Source organism: Cetorhinus maximus, chromosome 2 (assembly GCF_964194155.1).
Source record: "Cetorhinus maximus chromosome 2, sCetMax3.hap1.1, whole genome shotgun sequence".
Classification (NCBI taxonomy): domain Eukaryota; kingdom Metazoa; phylum Chordata; class Chondrichthyes; order Lamniformes; family Cetorhinidae; genus Cetorhinus; species Cetorhinus maximus.
This window is the reverse complement of record NC_135880.1, coordinates 112,174,734-112,196,006: the sequence shown is the minus strand read 5'-3', so window position 1 is coordinate 112,196,006 and position 21,273 is coordinate 112,174,734. Positions and strand designations below refer to the sequence as shown.

Here is a 21,273-nt window from a genome sequence, read left to right as displayed (position 1 = left end):
TCTGCTAACTTAGCACATGGGGACACAGAAAAAATGGATTTCATAACACACCTTATCAGTATAATATTCCATTTCCTTTCTCCCTCAAGTACTTATCTAGCTGCCTCTTAGATGCGCCTATGCTATATGCCTCAACTACTCCATGTAGTAGCGAGTTCCATATTCTTACCATATTGAGTAAAAAATGTCTTAAATAATTTTTATTGGCTTTATTGGTGAAAATCTTATATTTTGACTCCTAGTTTTGGAATCCCAAAGTGGAAACATCTCTATGTCCACCCTATCAAACCTTTCATAGCCTCAGAGAGGTCTTTAAGATTATCTCTTGGTCTTTTTTTTCTAGAAGAGGAATCCTGTTTTGTTTAGTCTTTCCCAATAGTTATAACCTCTCGTTTCTAGTACCATCTCTGTAAATTATTTTTTTTACACCTTATCCAGTGTCTTTAGATCCTTTTTGCAATATGGAAGCCAGCACTGAACACAGTAAGTGTGACTTAGCCAAGGTTCTATACAAGTTTAGCTATAATGGACCCACAAAACTGGATTGGGTTGAGATTACACAAGCTATTATTTCATGTGATTCTCAACCTCCCTCAATGTTGTCAAGAACAAATGGAAGTTAGGGGAATAAAGGGCAGTTCATATATAGCAGCTTCCACCCTTAAATCTATCCTTCTAGCAAGTAGAAAGAATCATTGAAACAAAACTAAAAAATATACTGATGCTTGCCTCTAGAACTGGAACAGATGTTGCTTATTATTTCCCATGAAACTATTTACTAAGGTTGCTACCCACTTTTAAGTGCCATGAAGTTCCTTCTCACCAGTGATTGCCAGATAACGCCCAAGACAACTCAAGACACCAGAATTGTAACTATTATGCATGTAATAACCTAGATTTTGCTTTGGAAACAAGGGTGAGGCAACCAGCAGTCATTATTATGGATCAAATCAGGCAGTAGTTTTTAAAATTCATTTACAGGATGTGGGGGCTTCACGGCTGGGTCAGCATTTATTGCCCATCGAGAAGGTGGTGGTGAGCTGCCTTCTTGAACCGCTGCAGTCCATTTGGTGTAGGTGCACCCACAGTGCTGTTAGGAAGGGAGTTCCATGATTTTGACCCAGCAACAGTGAAGGAATGACGATATATTTCCAAGTCAGGATGGTGAGTGACTTGGAGGGGAGCTTGTAGGTGGCAGTGTTCCCATCTATCTGCTGCCCTTGTCCTTCTAGGAGGTAGTGGTTGTGGGTTTGGAAGGTGCTGTCTAAGGAACCTTGATGAATTCCTGCAGTCCATCTTGTAGATGCTACCGTGCGTCCATGGTGGAGGGAGTGAATGTTTATGGATGCGGTGCCAATCAAGTGAGCTGCTTTGTCCTGGATGGTATCAAGCTTCTTGAGTGTTGTGGGTGCTGCACTCATCCAGGCAAGAGGGAGCATTCCATCACACTCCTGACTTGTGCTTTTTTGATGGTGGACAGGCTTTGGGGAGAAAGGAGGTGAGTTACTCATCACACGATTCCTAGCCTGTGACCTGCTTTTGTAGCCACAGTGTTTATATGGCTAGTCCAGTTCAGTTTCTGGTCAATGGTAACTTCCAGGATGCTGATAGTGGGGCATTCAGCGATGGTAGTGCCATTGAATGTCAAGGGACGATGGTTAGATTCTCTCTTGTTGGAGATGGTCATTGCCTGGCATTTGTGTGGCATGAATGTTACTTGTCGCTTATCAGCCAAAGCCTGGATATTGTCCAGGTCTTGCTGCATTTGGACATGGACTGCTTCAGTATCTGAGGAGTCGCTAATGGTGCTGAACATTGTGCAATCATCAGCAAACATGCCTACTTCTGACCTTATGATGGAAGGAAGGTTATTGATGAAGCAGCTAAAGATGGTTGGGCTGGGAACACTACCCTGGGGAGCTCCTGCAATGATGTGCTAGAGCTGAGATGACTGACCTCCAACAACCACAGCCTTCTTCCTTTGTGCTAGGTATAGATTCCAGAGTCCACACTTGCAGTTAAATTCAGAAATCCTAAAGTTGCCATCTGACTTATCCTGCTCCTCCACATACTGCGTTATGAACAAAACCTCATCGATGGACTTTATCAACACCAGGATGTGAAGTTGCAGTAGTTATCAATTAAACATGCCAGAAAGGTTTAAGGCTGGTGCATTCAGGTGTAAATGAATTTTCAATAGCACGATCTATCACAATTACTGTCAAACAACCTCTCTGGATCTGATCGCTTAATATTACAAATGTGGAGTCTCATTCCTTATTTATTAATTTATAAAGACTGTTTCTTTTATCTCCCTCTGTTAATATCATCTTCCATTCTCAATCTTTATTTTTCTACAAGATTTAAAGCTAATTTATAATTCCTTGTTTACAGTTTGCATGACTCTTCAATCCAATTGGTTGAAGAGACTTGCTGTGCCTTGCCCTGCTTACAGATGCCACAGATTCCCTGTACAGGGCACACCTTGGATCAGACTTCCAATGAGAGCAAATCTATGCTTGAAAGCCCACAAAAAAATCTGGGCAGCTGTTGGAATATAGTGAACAAGTGCCATCCCTTGACACAAAAGCTGGGCCGTTATCTTACACACATTAATATTTCACAAGTTTGAGATGTCAAACTGAAATTTATAAAATAACCACCACTTTCAAATGATCCTTAATTTAATTTGCAATAGAGTTAGAAGAGAATTATTATTGTAGTTAAACATTTGATGCCCCAAATAAAGCCAGGTATTCCCTTTACTTAAAGCTTAACAAATTAAAAAAAAAGACTCAACTGAAACAGCAATTAACATAAGCTAGTACAAATAAAAAGTATGTGTGAATCTGACTAGGTAAATTAAAAAAGAAACAGTCACTAAGAATGCAAACTGAACCACAGCATTTTTAAACTTGTGTTTTTTTTAATTATTCCTTGTTCCATCTCATATCTGACGAAGTTTGCAATATTTTACCAAAATGAACTTGGTACATGAATCTGAACTTTGTAGCAGCAAGTAGTAGGCTATTGTTTATAAAATGAAAAATATTTCTTAGTATAGGAGAGAAACTGTCAAAATAATTTTACACTCTTCTTTGACGTGATGCCAACTTCCTGCATTTCCCTGGTCATTTAAGATTTCAACTCCTGTGGAGATTCAGGTTGAGGTAACTATTCTCAAGTTTGTTTTCTTTTTCTCCAGTTAGTCTCATCACGTGACACAAAACTGTTACATGCTCTTGCAACTGGTGTTTTCTAAGCATATATCAGGTATCACTCATTTTTCTGGGATTATTTTTATTTTCATTACCAATAATCATTAAATAATTAGGATTTAGATGTATCTTAATAACTAAAGGTTGTTTAATATTCATCAGGTTTTGCTATTTATTGATTAATTTTCAATTAATATTTGATTATTTCCTTGCAAAATTTCAGAACGGGAATAAATAGTTACAAGTAACAAAGATATCAATACTAGTGAAGTTAAAAGATGCTTCTTGGATTGCTTCTAACTGAACCATCACAAACCATGAAACTCAAAAACAGACTCAGTTAGTTTATATTTGTTCTATCAAATATTGGTTGTAGAATTTATGACCTGCCTTTGAAAATCTTCTTCACCAATTGTAAGATTATACAAGAAGAAGGGATCTGTGTCATCAGTCAAACGGACGATTAAATCCTAAAACAAAGCATAGAAATTCTTTTAGAAAGAATAATTTGAAATTGCCCTCAAATGTTAATACTTTGTATTTCGAAATTCAACAGTGGCAAAGTAGACAAAAAATAAACACGTTTGAACCTGTGACGTACTGTTCTCTGGTGCAATGTTAGTTTCTTGACATGCTACACTGTTATACTGCCAGATAATCTTTGCAACTTTCAACTAAATACAAATGAAAATCTGTAATCTTCAAAAGGTAAACGTAAAAAAATACAGAAATGTTTATATATTCATGAAGCAAATCTAATTGCAAGAAAATTAATAATTTACACCAATTAAGTTTCACTCAAAGGCACCACAAGATGTCAATGCCAATGTCATAAGTTGATGTATACAGTTGGAGCACATGAAATTGGCATGAACTATTGCATGACTGACACCTAGACACTGGCAGGTTTCATGTGTCTCACCATACACGTTCAATTGCTCCTTCCATTGCCTTGTGTATTTTGCAACATTTATCACCAAACACTCCTTTTGTAACCAATCATAGTAGATACCAAACATTGAAAATATAAGAATTTGTCCTCAACAACTAAATGATGCCTTCTACCGGTCCTAAATGTTAGTTTTCTAATCAGCTATGTTTAAAATATAGCTTTCACTGTGATAGAGGAATATGCAGGATATCTTGTGACATACCTGCTTATGTTCCAGAGATCCAATGCCATTGCTGGTTACTAGGCTTAATCCAAGTAGGGGGTTTTAAAGAGACGAGACAATCCATCTTGGGCTTCAAAGATTACATAACTCAACCAAGCTTTATTTATAATCAAGATGGCCATCTAAACACATGACAGCATTATAAATAAACCCAATTTTATGAATACAAAAGCAAAATACTGCAGATGCTGGAAATCTGTTTTCATTTTCAGGAAACAACTGTCTTGCATTCACATCTTCTCTAGACACGTTTTGTTTCTTTACTTGTCTCATTATCACACCCTTTGCCTCTGCCTCACCAACTCTTTTGTCATTTAATGTCTCCCGTCTTCCACCCTATCACTGACTTACCCTTTTGTTCTTTTTCCACCCACTCCCATCTCACCTCCTTAAAATTTATTGCATTTCTAAATTTCCCCAGTTCTGATGAAAGGTCATTTACTTGAAAAATTAACTCTGGTCCTCTGTCCACAGATGCTGCCTGACCTGCTGGGAGTTTCCCACGTTTTCTGTTTCCAATTTGATGAACGTTTATTACAAGATCAATTTTTTTCCCTCTCAGGATGGAGTAAAACTGGCAAGGCAGCCTTTGTTGCCATCCTTAATTACTTCAAGAAGGCAACAGCGAATTATCATTTTTGAACTGTTGTAATGCTTGTGGTAATGCTTCTACAATGGTGTTACATAGGCAATTTCAGGATATTGATACTGATAAAGTATCAGTATGAAAATGGTTTGTTTCTTGGAGGGTGATGGTATTCCAATGAAGTGTTAACTATCTTTGTCCTTCAAAGTGTTAAAAGCTTGTGCGGATTATGAAACAAAGCTTGATGCAGTGTATCCGGTAGATAGTATGTACCAGTGGTGGAGAGTGTGAATATCAGGTCCAGTGCCAGGGACTGCTCCATTCTGGATGGTGTTTCTCTTTTTTGGTGTTGTGGTTGCATCCCTCCAGTGAAATATTGTGCACTATTCACTCTCCTGATTTGTACTTTGTACATAATTAAATTTTGAGGTATCAGATGGTGAAACACTTGTTGCAGAATAACGAGTTTCAGAGGCACCACCCACCCAAGATGTTGATGCTGGGAAACTCAGTGGTATTTTTGAAAGGTCAGCAGGAGGTATCTGAGCTATTTTTGTTTCTTGTTGAAGATGGTCAGTGCCTGACAATAAATGGCATAAATGATACCTCTCATTTTTCAGCCGAAGTCTGGATGCTCACGTCCTGCTGTGGGCTAATTTGGGTAGTTTACTATTGTTGGAGTTATGAATTAAGGTGAACGCTACAGAATCATCAGTGAACAATCCAACCCTTGACCTTATGAAAAAGAGAAAACATCTTTGAACAGATTATTGGTGCATAGAAGCCACTTGAATTTATTATTGATGAGGCCATCCACTTTACTGATGCATGAGGAGCCTCGTACAGTAAATACCTCACTCAGGTTAGGGCTGAGTCTGGAGAATTTTGTGAAAATTGCCCAGATACATCCTCAGGCAGATGTCAGTATCATAGCCATATCGAAACAGCTTTGTCATAAAGAGATATTGTGTATAATGTTATTGGAAATTATTTTTAAATTGGACTTGAAGTAGGGTCTGTGTCTGTGTGTGGCTTAATTGGATTAAAGCCAGTTGTCTGGGTGCTTTGATGTATAGTAGTTTGAGATGTTAATTAGATAAACATAAGGCTAGAAGGTAAAGAGTACATTTGCATTTGTTGAATAAATCATTCAAAAGAAAGGAGTAAAATCTTGCACCTAGCTAGGAGACACTAAGCAATGTGTTTATATTACTAATAAAATTGGTACTAAAAAAGGGGTTTTATTGTTAGAAGAGGTGGAGTTCAAAGACCGAGTGATACAATGAGAATTTACATTCAAGGGGAAGGCTAGGTCTAAACAGGAAGGAATTTTTTATGTGCAGGTCAGAGGCATGTAAGATCTAAGCACCCTGTAAGCCCTACAACTGTGTCTGCAAAGGAACCAAATTGGAAGGAACCTTATTTTGAATTTGTACGGTCAAATGTGCTTTGCCTGGTGTCTGTTCAAAGTCTATGTGTTGTTGTTGCCTTGGTGAAGATTTACCTGGAAGCGATTAATTTGGGGATTTGTTTAAAAGTTATTATGGTAGTAATTTGTAGACATGTGTATGTGTTTAATTTCTTGTTAAATGAATAAATATGTAATTTAGTTTATATAATTAACCTCTTGAGGCTTGGTGATTTCATTTCTGAATTCAGAGCTGCATCTCAAACATACCAATTGAAAATATAGGTTATGACAGTTGTTCAAGTTTCCCTCTAGGATTTAAACAACTCAGCCTTTACCAACTGCTGTGTCATAACAGCTTGGTCAGTGGATAACTAGTTCTGGAGTTCAGGACTTCAACAACATGATCACGATGTCAGAGCCAATACAGGGACTGCAGCGGTTCAAGAAGGCAGCTCACCACCAACTTCTCAAGGGGAAATTAGGGATGGGCAATAATTGCTGGCCTAGCCAGTGATGCCCACATCCAGTAAATGAATTTTAAAAATTAAGTATGCTGGTTCACTCTTCTACACTATCATCCTGTCCTCACAGGCCAACACTAGCTCGGACTCTCTTAAACCCGCAAATTAAAATCCTCGCTCTTGTCTTTAAATCCATCCATGGATGCACCCTCTCTGCCTAACATCTCCTCCAGCATGACAAAACCCCCAGCCGCAGAAATTACTCTGTTCCTCTGGCTACATCTTCTGCATCTCTCTTTCCCAAATGCTCTCTCCCTTTTCCCCGTGGGAGAATATCAAAGCGGCTGTGCTTTCAACTGCATGGAACCCAAGCTTTGAAACTCCCTTCGTAAACCACGCCTGACCCTAGCTCTCCTCCTTCAAACTCACCTCTTTGATCAAGCTTTTGGTCACCACTCTAAATATGCCCGTCTTTGACCTGGTGCCCACTTTTATTTGATCAAATCTTGCTGGAGTACCTTGGGCTATTGTCTATGTTTCAGGTAAAGGTGAGTTATTGTTGTTATGCAGAATTGGTGAAGAAAATATAAACTATGCTATAAAGGGATTTGACTACAAAAAGTCATTTACTGTACCTTTTTGTGAACTGGATTAGAAGAGGATTGCCATCCTACAGTCAGTCGAACATTTTCCCTCCTGCAACAAAATGTCCACAAATTAGTACAAACTGAGTAATGAGTTACTTCCTGTAACTGTCCTTAATTGCTCAAATTATTTTGAAAATTTGATGTCAGCAAGGGCATAAGTCTATTTTGGTTTTTTTTTAAAGAAGGGTGCAACTTGGTCAAGGGCTCCTGACTAACAGAGGAATGTCACAATTCCCTGAGGTTATATCTCTGAACTATAAAGATGTTCTATGAAAATGAAAAGAATCATCCCAATATTCTCCTTTGCTGACACATCCGACACAATGAGAGCCTAGTTAATGAATGTTTGCCCAGTTTATGCAGTGCGACTGCCTGTTAGTGCCAGGTATCAATGTAATGGAGTTCTGATCATTTGCTCCAATTCTAACCCTGTCTACCAACAGTTGCCAAATCCCAATCTTGCTCTCTCCAGCCTCTGCTCAATTCTGTTCCGCGTTCTCCTGGTTCCTCTTTGGACTAGAGCTTCAAGTTCTGAGTGAATGTTACATTAATCTAATCAATTAAGAAAAAACAAAGCTTTGCAAGCTACTCCAGTCAGTCTCAGGAAGAAACTTAGCAGTAGGTAAAACTGAAATTAGCTGTGTTAAGGACGTGGGAGACACCAAGTAGAGCGAAATGGGCTGCCAAAAGGCACTGGAACAGCGAGGCGGGGTGGGGGGGGGGGAAGGAGAAAGGAATCAAAAAACAACACAGGAGGAGGACAGGATGCAAGAATTAGTGGCTATGGTTTTAGGCTAAGGGGTGGTAGATTTAAATCAGAGATGAGGAGGAATTACTTTTCTCAAAGGGCCATGAATCTGTGCAATTCACTACCTCAGAATGCAGTGGATGCCGGGACACTGAATAAATTTAAGGAGGAGATAGAGAGATTTTTAATTAGTAATGGGTTGAAAGGTTATGGGGAGAGGGCGGGAAATTGGAGTTGAGGCTGAAATGAGATCAGCCATGATTGTAATGAATGGCGGGGCGGGCTCGAGAGGCTGAATTGCCTAATCCTGCTCCTAGGTCTTATGTTCTAAGAATAAAAGAAAACAGAGATGGTTAAAATAAAACACAAAAAGAAGTATAACAAGGAAGAAATGGCAAAAAAAAGAAATAAAAGGAGGAACAGAGTAAAAGAGGAGTGAGGAAGAATCTGGAGCGAAGAAAAAAGGCAGCAAAACTTTTTAAAAAATATATTATGATGCATACAGGATGGAAATTGAGGGACAGAAAAGAGAACATACTCATAGAAAAGTCAAGTTTATGAACCAATTTTTTAGGCCAAAAGTCATGGGGTGAACTTTTACAGGGGGATGTCTTTGAGAGGTTTACATGCTTACTTGATTTGGGTGCAAAAAAGACCACTGCAAAGGAATAAAGTAAAAACCAACATCAAAGAATTCAGATTAATTCTCTAACATTTATTTCTATTATAACATTACAAATTATATACATTTCATCCAACACAATATAAATGTATACCATACAAATTAATGATAACACCATGTTGAAATCCTTTGAAATCACTAAAGTCACCATCTGAATCATTGAACAATTTGTCCCAATAGCCTGGTTATAAAACATCATCATATTGATCTTCCGTGTCTTCATCATCATTGGTAGTATAGGTAACTTCTGCATTGTCATTCCACAAGTAATCATTCTTGGTATTATTGGGCACATTCGATATTCCACATTTTAGAAATTTTTTTTTGACAATATTGGGATCATGTTCATGCCACACATCTATGACACAATGTTGCTAGTGAGAGTGCTTAATATTTCCACCTTTAGTGAATGTTTTTTTTAAACCTACAAAATCCAATTGTTCCACGTCTTTCAGATGCTCCTTGACAGGTTTAGTTATACACACATCCAAGGGTTGAACAACAGTTGTAAGACTGTCAGGAATATCTGTCACATCAACGTTCGTTGATCTCACATTACGGGCTGCATCGTCGACATGATGGGAGTTGAACATATCCCAGACAAGCAAACTTATTTCTTTGCATAATCCTCCTGATTTCAAATTCCACACTTCTTTGATCCATTTCTTTTAACTGCCTTCATCCATCCAGTCTGTCTTGAAAAAGATGGACACCACCCCCTTTTCTGAAATTTCTCTTTGGGGAGAGTTATGTGCTTGAACAACACCATCAGTTTTAATTTTATGCAATCTGCCATACAAGATGGAGCCACTGTGAATTGAGTCTTCTCATGGCCAATTGACTTTACAAGTTCAGTTTTTTTCCCACCAATCTTGGAAAAGTTCTTGTTTGATGACATATCAAATTTCATCAGTGTTCCATTATATTTCCAATGTAGGCCAACCGATAACTTTTCTCCCAATTTTGGATGACAAAACAGTGGAATCTGATGATTTTATTGTTGAGTTCATGTGGCAGACTTTGCCAATTTTTTGTCCTTTGCCGGAGTATTAAATCATGATATTAGAATCATACCTTTCAGGACAATATTTTCTTTTAAAATATGGAAAGACACCGCATTATGTGGGCAATTGGAAGCTGACCTGGATTTTTATTTTACAAATCGGTCACAAGTTCCCCTTTGGACTGGGAGCAAACATGCCTTTGCCAAGAACTCACCTGACCAGCATGGTACTTTATGGGGGAGAGCTGTTTGCTTGTTTGCACTACAATTATCTTAATGAATGGGGGAAAAACTGGTTTAAAGACAAAGGCTAGTGATTGACTGGAAATCACATAACAGTTGAGCTTTAAGTTTTGAACTTGTTTTTTGAATTTAGTTGAGACTGAACTGAGAAAGTGAACAGCTACCCAGCTCACAATCTCATATTCTCCTTGCCTTGCCTGAAGTAGAGTGGCCAACAATATCCAGCTAAGAATCCTCATCACAATGGAACTTGTCTGTCTTTAGAAACCTGAGAGGCTGAGACTAGAAGGATTGATCTGGCTCTATTTTCCACCACGCCAAAACTCCGTTGGTGATTAGTCCCAGTAGAGGCCTGGAGGTAATGATCTGTCTTCACGCGAGGCCATTCCAGATCGACAGCGTTGAAACCCTACGAACTTTATCCCTTTCAACACCTATCTCTTTGTCCTTTGTGTGCACGCATGCTGGGGAATTTTAAAAGGGGTAGATAGTTATACTGCCAGATTACAATTGTGTCTTAACCAGTCTTGCAACTTGATTTAAAAAAGAAGTTTTGTTTTATAATAAATCAATCATTCTGAGTTTATTGAAAGAAGCCTGGTTAAAGTCTCTTTTATTCTGGGTCTAACAATAGTGAAGGTAAATAATTGGCCATTTTGGTGAGTGAATTAAACTTTTAGACTTACGGTGTAACCCGCGGAGTAGTGGGGCTAGTTAACTGTGCACTCCTCTCATCCCAATTGTAACAATGAACCTTGTGCAACATCTGGCACTGGCCTTGAATTGTGAAATACCATCTTTCTTCGCTTCTCTGAGGGTGCAGAGTCCAGTGACTCTGTGGGTGATAATATAACTATTTTGCCGATGCTCGTTAACCCATTCTGCCACTTATTTCTCCATGAGGTCACTTGCTCAGTTTTCCTCTACTAGCACATTTATTCTTCAGAACCTTAGTGGATGTCTTTCTCCAGTCTCTAATCCTTTTTTCAGAAACCTTAAACTCCCCTGCTGCTGCATAATTACTAGTTGTAGGCAAATGCTACAACATTTATTTTAAATTGAGCTGGATACTTGTTAATCTCTCTCAAAGGCATCATGATAGATCATGTGGTACACAGTCTGTTCAATTGGCTGGGAGATTGCTGCTAAAATCGGCAGAGTTAAAATCAAAAGGTTCCCCATGTACCTTGAAGATAATGAGCCATAGTAATTACTAACAAGTAATTAACAATCACAGCGCAGTTTGATACCTGTATATAAAATTCAGTTTTTAAGGCTAAAAGTCATGCCGTCAACTTCTACACTAGTATAGTATGGTAATTATTTGGTATATTACCTGTCTTGTGCGTATTCTTGGTTTGCATTTTATAGTTTCAACTCTGGCTACCCTTTGTTTCTGAAATAATTTTTTCTTGCAGATTATATTTTGCACCTGAAGTTACACATTTTCTGGGTTCATTTTTTGGCTGAGCACCCTTTTAACATAATTCTGCATGTTCCTATTTGTCTCTCTACAGATTCTGTCAGGCCTATTGCGTATTTCCAGCATTTTTTGTTTTTATTTCTGATTTCCAACATGTGCAGCATTTTGCTTTTGTTTTAATTATTCTGCACCCTTATTAAACTTTTAAAACATTCCCACTTCTCCTCTTCCAAAATATTGTCGTAAAGTATCGTGAAGTCCGAACTATAGATCATGGACTACTTGCGCCATCCCTATCTGCCCCTCCAAGTCTTGGTAATCTGCTCCACAAAATCCATGCAACTCCACATATATTGATGGTGACATTTCTCACTCAATGTTTACAAATATGGATCTAGAGATATAAACAGGGTGTGTTTTTAGCATTGTTATCTCACCTTTGGATGAATCAACAATTATTTAAATATAGTGTCTTTAATGTAATGAAATGTCCCCAAGTGCTTCACCGGAGCATTATAAAACAAAGTGTGACCCAAACCACAAAAAGTGATATTAGGTCAGATGACCAAAAGCTTGCGCAAAGAAGTATGTTTTAAAGAGTGGCTTAAAGGAGGAACACCATCTATTGGTGTTAGCAATTGAAAATTAGGCAAATTAATCGGACCATGGGTTTATTTAGCCCTGCGGCTCTCTCATATGTACCTAAGCAGTCCACGAATACAAGCTTGAGCAATATTGATTGACACTAAACTCTTAACATGGTCTTGTAGAACTGCCTAAAAGTTATATTTCAACCAAGGTTCTACCAAGTTAACCAAACACTGTTTACAACAGCAAAAGGAGTGATTAGTCCCTAAAGCAAAACCTTGCATTTACCTAGCGCCTTTTACATCTTTGGAGCTCTCTGAACATTCATAGCCAATACAGTTATTTTGAAAGAAAACAACAACCAATTGCACACAGCAAAGTCCTACCAAGAGCAAGCAATGCAAATGACCAGTGATCTGTGTTAATGGTGGTTTAGGGATGATGTTGCCCAGGTCACAAGAAGAACCGGCTGCTGCTCTTTGAAAGACATGCCATGGGATATTTTGTATTTTATATCCACCAGAAGATAGGACTTCAGTTTAACGCCTCAAGTGAAAGATGACATTTCCAAAAATGCAGCAGTCCCTCAGTATTGCATTGAAGTTGCTACATAGATTGGATTTTGTGTTAGATACTTATGCAACTATAAATTGCAAATCAGCATAACTAGAAACTTGATTCCCTTGGCTGGGTAGTTTCATAACATGTCAGTAAGGATATGTTCTAGCATAAATCAGAAGCAAGCAGTGCAATTCCTCACATAAATAGAGATGTTATCACATCACTATTACAGTTTTAAGCCTATCCAAATCACAACATAGGCAATTATTTTAACATCAGCATTGTAAATTGGGTCTCCATTTGTACAGCTGCATTAATGTAGTCTCTTTTTGCTTTTCTGCACATCCATATTAAATAGCTGATCAAGAACTACAGTGAAGAAAGATAAAAACTTAATTACTAAACCAGCCACATCAAACAATTCAGTCAAAGTATAGATATATATTTTACAGAACAACTATATTACAGAACAGAGTTTAGACAATCTTTCATCTGGCATTTCCGACTTGTGCTACAGCTAACAGAAGGCCAAGACAGCAGTTCCGAAACATCTGAAGAAACCCTCAACATTAGAATTTGTGTAATTTCAGTTCAGTCAGTGACATTGTGTCTCAGCTCCCAAAACACAAACTGTAGTGTGTCCCTTGTACTTAAGGATGATGGTGCTAACCAAGAAGGGAGTATAAGTTCATGGTAGATGGGTGCATTGATGACAATGCAGCCTAATGTCTGCCAGCACAAGCTTTAAATAGTCACATTCCTGGAGGATTCTCTGTTGATCCCTCAGATTTTGCCGATCCTTCAGTTTCCCACATATTGCCTCCATATTGGCAGGGCAGTGTAGCTCAAATTCCTTCACTCCTGCTCTCACTTCATCATGGCACAGTCATCTGTTGGGGACCAGGACTTTTCAAGCGTTAATGACCATGTTGCACTGCTTGAGATGAATCTCAAGCGTGTCTTTGCAGCATTTATTGTCAATCCGACTTTCTTCTACCATCCATCACTTCTCCATAAGGCATCTGCTTCAGTAACTGTGCATTATCCATCCAACATTTCCAGCTCATTGTTCATCAAAGCTTCAATGCTGATATTATCAGCGTGCTCCAATCCTTTCACTGTTTACATTAGGTTGCAGGGCAGGATCACTAAGGAAGGTGAAAATGTATCTTTGGTGACTCATTTCCAACTGTTGAGAGCACCTTTAATAGATTTTCCATGTTTTGTAACCACGCAAAAACTGTAACGTCAACTGCCATAAAAATCTTCAGTTTCTAGACAACTATGATTTGTCCTGAATCCAAATAAAGTCTGGACAGTCTAGCAAAAGCTAAGCTTGTTCTCTGTATTCAAGCTATCACTTCCTTGCATCATTACATAGTACACTTCCAATATAGGTGAACTCCTTGACTATAATCAATTCAATTTTCAGCAACAAATAGCTAACATGTAACTTCCCAGAAGCTGGTTGATGCAACATGTTAATCTCCTACAGACTATATAAGCCCATAGCTACTAGTGGAAGTTACACATCCATCCATTAACAACTGAAGATCCTCTTCAAAAAAAGTGTAGTCATGCAAAAGTCCTTGTTTAATTTATTATTAGACATCAATCATTGCTTGCAATGTTGATAGACTGAACAATTGCCCTGTGGTGCAGGTTCACAGCCCATCATCTGCCTAATGTTACAAGCCAGTTGCATTAAAGGGAGCAAACAGAGCAGGAATCCGTGCTTGCCTTTATATCACACCGTTTGAAATAGGGAACAACTCAGATAGAGTACTGTCAATACACTGAGCTGTTTCAGAACAGGCAAGAACTTTGCCAGATAACCAAATTTCCTTATAAATCTTCAAAGTCCAGATTGACCGATGAAGTCAAAAGCTTTGGTCAAGTCAACAAATGCCATTTATCGGTCTTCATTTGCTCCCTGTCCTTCTCAAGATGACCAGCAATAAGGACCATGGTCCCTCAGTTAGACCTAAACCTGTGATTGTAGAAGCTTCTCATCCACTATGTTCAGGAGCTGGCGACTGAAAGGAATCCAAATCAGAATCTGGTCAGGTATAAATTGAAGCAAGATGCCCTGAGAGTTACTGCAGTTTGACTTCATGCCTTTGTTTTTATTACAGCTTTAGGTCCCGTGGGAGTGGGATCTTCACCCTACAGATTATGAAAAACACCTTGCCCAGGTGCTCAGTAAAAGTACCACATCCAATCCTGTAAAGCTCTCCTAGAATACCATCATATCCTGGGTATCATTGTTAACTGATCTGAGGAATATCTTTCTTTATCTAAACAACTTCTGCGCAAAATCATTTGAAGCAAAGCTACAGAAGAAGTTTCAAAGTGTTTATTCAGGTAAAATTTATATTTGGTTTTGAAAAACAAGGATACTTTTTTTTTTAAATAGGTGCACACGAGAAAGACTGACAGATTACTGTTGCAGATTTTGTTTTGCGTTCTAGGAATATTAATTTTTTTTGCGCATATCTATCTTTCTAGAGACAAAGAAAGGGCTGGTCCTCCTCTCTTAATTACACCCCCAACACTCTGCCACTGCAGACAGACACAAAGAATTGTCAAGGCAAACCTCTCATTAATGCCAATTTAGAGAGCAAGCGACGGCCATTTGACCCATCATCCCTTTGCTGGCTCTTGGAAAGAACTACCCAATTTAGTACCGCACCCTATAATTTCTGCAAACCCCTGCTAACTAGTTTTCTCCAAATACACATCCATTTGTCTTTTGATAGTTTCCATAGGAATTTAATTTCACCATCCATTCCAGATCTTAACAACCCTCTGAAAAATCTCTCATCTCCTCTCCAGTTCTTTTGCCAATTATTTTAAAGCCATGACTTTTGGTTACTGACTCACTTGGAGGAAACAGTTTCTACCTGCTTTATCAAAACCCCTCAATTTTGAATACCTCTATTATTTTTCTCCATGGCCTTCTCTGAAAACGATCCCAGTTTCCCTAATCTTTCCACATAATTCCCTCATCCCTGATACCATCCTGGTAAACCACCTCTGTACCAGCAAGACTGAAACATTATTAAATTATATATTAGAGATTCTGCTTTCTGCACTCTAGCTTATCTGAGCAACTTGGAATGGATTCCATCTGGATCAAGTGACATGTTAACTGAGCCATGTCAACTTATTTAGCACCTCCTATTTTTTAAACCCAATCCAATAAAAATTTGGGGTTCCCTTTTGTTACCCATTGATCTTTTCTATACTCTCACCTTTCTCTTATCAATTTCCTCCTGCACTCTCTCCATTCTGCCAGATTTTTGACTTTAGTGTGTATTCTACCTTCCACATGTCTTAAGTCCTCACTGTGTGTATTCTCTGCTTTCCACACATTTTAAGCCTCCATTTTCTGTTTTATTTTAACTTCTAATTTCTCTGTCACCCAAGAAACTCTAAGCTTTGGATACCCCATCTTTCTTCCTTATAGGAATAGGCTTAGATTGTACCCCAAGTATCTCTGCCTAGAAATCCTGTCATTACTCATTTACTATTTTCCTGGCCAATCTTGTGCTAGATCCAGTCTCAAATCACTGAAATTCGCCATCTTCCAGTCAGGCACTTTCACCATTGACTTTTCTTTGTCCATTTCCTTAACCGTTTTAAACCTAATTGTGTTAATTGGGGTTATAACATAAAGTTCTCCCACAGCAACACAATTCATTTACCCTACTTCATTCCCCTAGATCCAGCACTACTACTTTCCTCCATGGACTAGAAACGTATGGATTAAGGAAGTTTGCCTGTACTCAAAAATTCAACCTCCAGTTGTGTAAAACCCAGGTTTCCTCTCCACGGTGAAGTCAGATATCAAAGGCCCCACTGTAGCACTCGAGCTCCAGGACACCCAACTCAATTCTGCCAATACCTAGGACAATCACCCTGTGTTACTAAACCACAGTACTGCCCCCAAGTGCAGCTAGACCTCAATCAACCCCAACTCAACATATACCTCCAAATGTCTAAAAATTTACAGATATCACAGAATAATAAAGTTATGAAATTCAATTCCTAAAGCACCAGTAAAAATCCCAACTTGCAACTTAATAAAACAGGAATTTAACTTATTCAGTCACTGTAAATCAATAGTCCTGATATTATCTAACATTATGGAACAACAAACCCTCTGATGGAGCAGAGATCTACCAGCTAATATATAAAAATATAGAATGAGAAATTGTGGGAGGCATGAATAATGCCCCACCTACATTATTGGAACATTGCAGCTATCCATTACAACAAATGCAATTTTTGCAAATCAACAATTTGCTGTAGTTGATATCAAAATTTATCCGAACATACTGCCAGTAGCAAAATTCATTTTTGAAAGAATCTAATACAGCTTCCAAATGGCTGAGAGTTTGACACCCAGACTGTGTTGTTAGACGATTTCTGCTAAGGCAGCTAACAGTTCTCATCACAGCAGGTATAGTAAGTGAAACTAGCCACTTTTCATTCCACATTGCCATCAAATGATATGCATATATGGACAAGGGATGTAGTTCTGCTGTCACATTCAATAGCCTAATGGCATACAACAAAAAATTAGGCAAAAAATAACAACCTTCAGGAAAGGAGGAGAGGGGAAAGGGAGAAAGCAGAGCATGTACTGTAAAGTTGTTTTCCATTGTTGTGAAAATCCATTTTCATTATATCCCGGTAGCACATCTGAAATTATGTTCTGTTCAAATTACTGTTAAAAATGAAGGCGAACTTAAAACACACCAGCTTTAAACCTACATATGAGACTATTATCAACTGAAAATCTGACATGCTTTGTATTAGAAAAACAAAAGCCAACTGAGAATGGTATCAGTGACAATTAACTTACTGCAATACTTCTTCCAGCAAAGGGGAACTCAAGGCCAACTGCAATAGCCCAGTTGTTGTCTTGGCTCAGATCAACTAACTTAGAGCCATATCAGCAAGGAAAATGCTTTTCAGTTTTCTAGGAAAATGAACAGAATCAAAGGTGGCAATTGTACAACTGGCTGATTAAGCATTATGCTTCTACTGTATTTTGAAGCAGACATGATATGCTTAATTATGGCAAAAAGGATACAACAACAGCTTTCACTTATACTGCACCTTAACCTGGTAAAATGTCTTAAGGTGCAACAATGTTGGCAACTTTAAAAAAAACAGAGCAAATCACGGAGTTAACAGCAAAGGGAAGTTATGAAAATCATTGAAATTAGTAATTAGGATAGCACATTAGACATCAATCTTTTACCCCTAAGAACAGAGTTAAATTCCAATCTAGATCAACGGGATTCAAGTGTCCTCCATTTGATGAAATGTCCATGACACCTGAAAATGTTAACTTACGTCTCCATTCCACAAATGCTAATGGTCCTGCTGACTGCTCCCAGCACATTTTTCTGTTTTTATTTCAGAGTTACAGCATCTGCAGTTCTTTCGCTTTTTCTGAGGATTCAAGTCTTCTCTTTCTGCTGGTCCCAAGGAACTTATCTGAGGCAGGTATGGGCAGTCTCAACCTGGTTCCTACTAGGCATGGCCCTAAAACCCTTTAACCGGTAAGCTCCATCTAAGAGGCAGTGTGGCTGGGAAAGGGAAGTCACAATGGCACAGCAGATGATGTTCTTTACGAGTTGGAGGATAAGCACGTTTTTTGAGCAGAGCAACAAAAGTTGTAGACAGAATCTAACAGAGATTGGTATGAACACTGGATGTTCTATTTCAGAAAGCCAGTTGGTGAAGGTTGGAATTGGAGTCAATTGTTACAGACTTTTAGAGTTACACAATACAAGAATACGTACATCTCCTAACCTAGCAATCACAGTTTTACTCTGTATATTTATGAGGTTCAACTAAACCCCCAGTTAATGACCATCACCTTCATACAATTAAACAATTTAAATACAATTAGCAGATTATTTTCTTTCTCTAAATAAAAACAAGTTAAATCAAATCAAAACCATATTCGGTCCAAAGCATTGTGAGAAACCCCTCCTCTAGGACCCCTGACAATTTCTTTGTACAAACATTTCTTTTTGTGAAATAATCAGGCTTACATCAATCCAGTTAATTTTAGAGATTTCCTATCTCCCCAACATGTGTGACGACCTAGTATGATTAACCAGGATGGGAGTGACAATTTCTAAATAGGATTGTTGATTCAAATTATTCCAGACCTACTCTGCTTAATATCTAAACCAATATATTTAGAAGTTGAAACAAAAACAAAAAATGCTGGAAAACTCAGCAGGTCTAACAGCATCTGTGGAGAGAAAGACAGAGTTAACGTTTTGAGTCCGTATGACTCTTCTTCAGAGTGGGCTCGGGTCATACGGACTCGAAACGTTAACTCTGTCTTTCTCTCCACAGATGCTGTTAGACCTACTTAGTTTTTCCAGCACTTTTTGTTTTTGTTTCAGGTTTCCAGCATCCGCAGTATTTTGCCTTTACATTTAAAAGCCACGTGGGCAACTAGCGCAGCAATCAGTGTTGAGTTCCTTGATCAGGACACAATGTTTTTGCCTTCGTTTTCAGTCTTGATAGCTTGTAGAGTTTGCTGTCTAGCCTAGTGTGCAAGTAAACTCCTTCCATATCTGCAAGGAAGATGAAGGTCAGGAGCATAGAGAAGAAGAAACCAAACAGAGTGGGGGCTAGGACACAGCCCTGTTTCACTCCATTTTTTGCTCCAAAATTGTCAGATGTAGAGCCAAACTGCACAGTGCAGTGCATGTTGTCATGGAAAGAGCAGATGGGACTGAGGAGCTTTGGTGTACAGCCAATTGTTCCCAAAATCTCACAGAGCCGTGCTCTGCTGATGGTGTTAAATAGATGCTGCACTAGTCGTCTACATGGCAACTCAGCCACAAAGACTCATGGACTGTCTCTCCCATGCCTGTAACTTGTTTTCCCACACTATAAGCATCAAGAAGCCCGTGGTCATGGGACAAGGTGATGCCTCACTCTCTTCCCATTCTCCCCCTTGACCCCCCCGCCACCCTGATCACACAAAATAACACCTCACTGGAAGTGGTTAGCAAATTCTGCTACCTAGAGTCCAGGGTGACAGACACAGACAATCTGTCCCTTGATGTAGAGCTCAACACTTGTTTAGGGAAAGGAGCTGGCTGGCTCACGAAACGTGCACGGGATAACACCAAGCTGACCTTTAGGACCAAGGTGATGGTTTATAGGGCCTGTGTTCTCAGCACCTTGCTGAATGGCTGTGAAATATGGGCCAGTTACAGCTATCAAGAAAAGAAGCTCAATAATTTCCATCTTTGCTATCTGTGGCACATAATGGGTATATCCTGGCAGGACAAAATCAGCAATGTGGCAGTCCTCTCAATGATGGAGCTCCCAAGTGTGTTGGCAGGACAGTATATGGTCGGATACCCAAGGACCTTCTGAATATTGAGGTAGCCGGAGTCAGACAACCAGTGGAGCAACAAGGCACCGCTTCAGCGATGTTTGCAAGTGTGACATGAAGGCCCTAAACATCAACTAATGCACCAAGGAGTCACTAGCTGGCAAAAGAGAAAATGGTGACACCTCCTGTGGGCTGCCGTACCACCACAACCAGTGGCGACAGTAGCTTGGCAATAAGCATCAACACCAAAGACAAATACAAATGTTGCTTGGCAGATTCATGTGTGGTGCCTGTGGCAGAAGCTGCCTTCGCAGCCATCAGCAAAGGTGCACCAAGTGAAGACACCCCACCTAAATAGGTTCTTTGCTGTGTGTCCATCATCTCTCGTAGTTGGAAGGATGTTACCAATAAAAAAACTAAAAGTCCCACGGCCCTGATTCTCAATTTAAATTTTACTCCAATCTTATTAATAACACATACCTCAAATTCTGCAGTACCACCCCATAAGAAATCATCAACATGCATCATGAAGATGCCTGAAAGTTTTCCTTTTTGATATCAATAAGACATTGAGGGATCTGCCTTTTGTTGAACACAACACACAATTTTCAGCAAAATGAATCTCAGCAAAAAATACCACACCCTAAAAGCATCATTCAGGCCATGGTGTACCTGTTCAGTTTCTACAGCTTTCCTTCTGCATCAGCTGCCTCTTTGGGGTGGTTTCGGAAACACTTCTCTCTGAAAAGTATTGCTCTCAGAAATGTGACTTTTATGTCAATTGATCTACACTCCATGAATACATGGCCAAAAAAGCTAACACATTTTAAGATTATTTTTCCAGCTGTGGGAGAGTCCACGCTATCATCTGCACCACCCAGTCACTCTTCACACCAAACTCTCTCCAATTAATTCCCTTTGTTTTACTTCTCTTATTAATTTATCCTCAAGTTTATTGGCAGCCACCATAACTTCATGATCCTGAGGATTTCTGTTCCAAAACTTGTGACCTTTAGTCCATTGTGTAATTTGTTCAAGCTACGGCCTCTATTTGAGGGACTACACTATGACAGCATCCTCCTGCACTACTGACCAATCTTTCTCCAGTACATGATAGTTTCTTGACACAAGAATCACTTCTGG

At 39.0% G+C, this 21,273-nt stretch overlaps 1 protein-coding gene across 4 annotated transcripts in view; it reads right to left on the bottom strand.

Moving 5' to 3' along the window:
* LOC144696762 (spindle assembly abnormal protein 6 homolog) overlaps positions 1-21,273 on the bottom strand; it is an 89,019-nt gene that overhangs the window by 53,039 nt on the left and 14,707 nt on the right. For 2 of the 4 annotated variants that reach the window (XM_078568451.1, XM_078568471.1), the window contains exons 2-3: positions 7,487-7,547; positions 3,609-3,688 (exon numbers count right to left, since the gene is read on the bottom strand). The exons of the other annotated variants lie outside the window; for them this stretch is intronic. In XM_078568451.1, the coding sequence (XP_078424577.1) occupies positions 3,609-3,688; positions 7,487-7,547 (141 nt within the window). The remainder of the gene's footprint in view (positions 1-3,608; positions 3,689-7,486; positions 7,548-21,273) is intronic. 4 annotated transcript variants of the gene reach the window in all.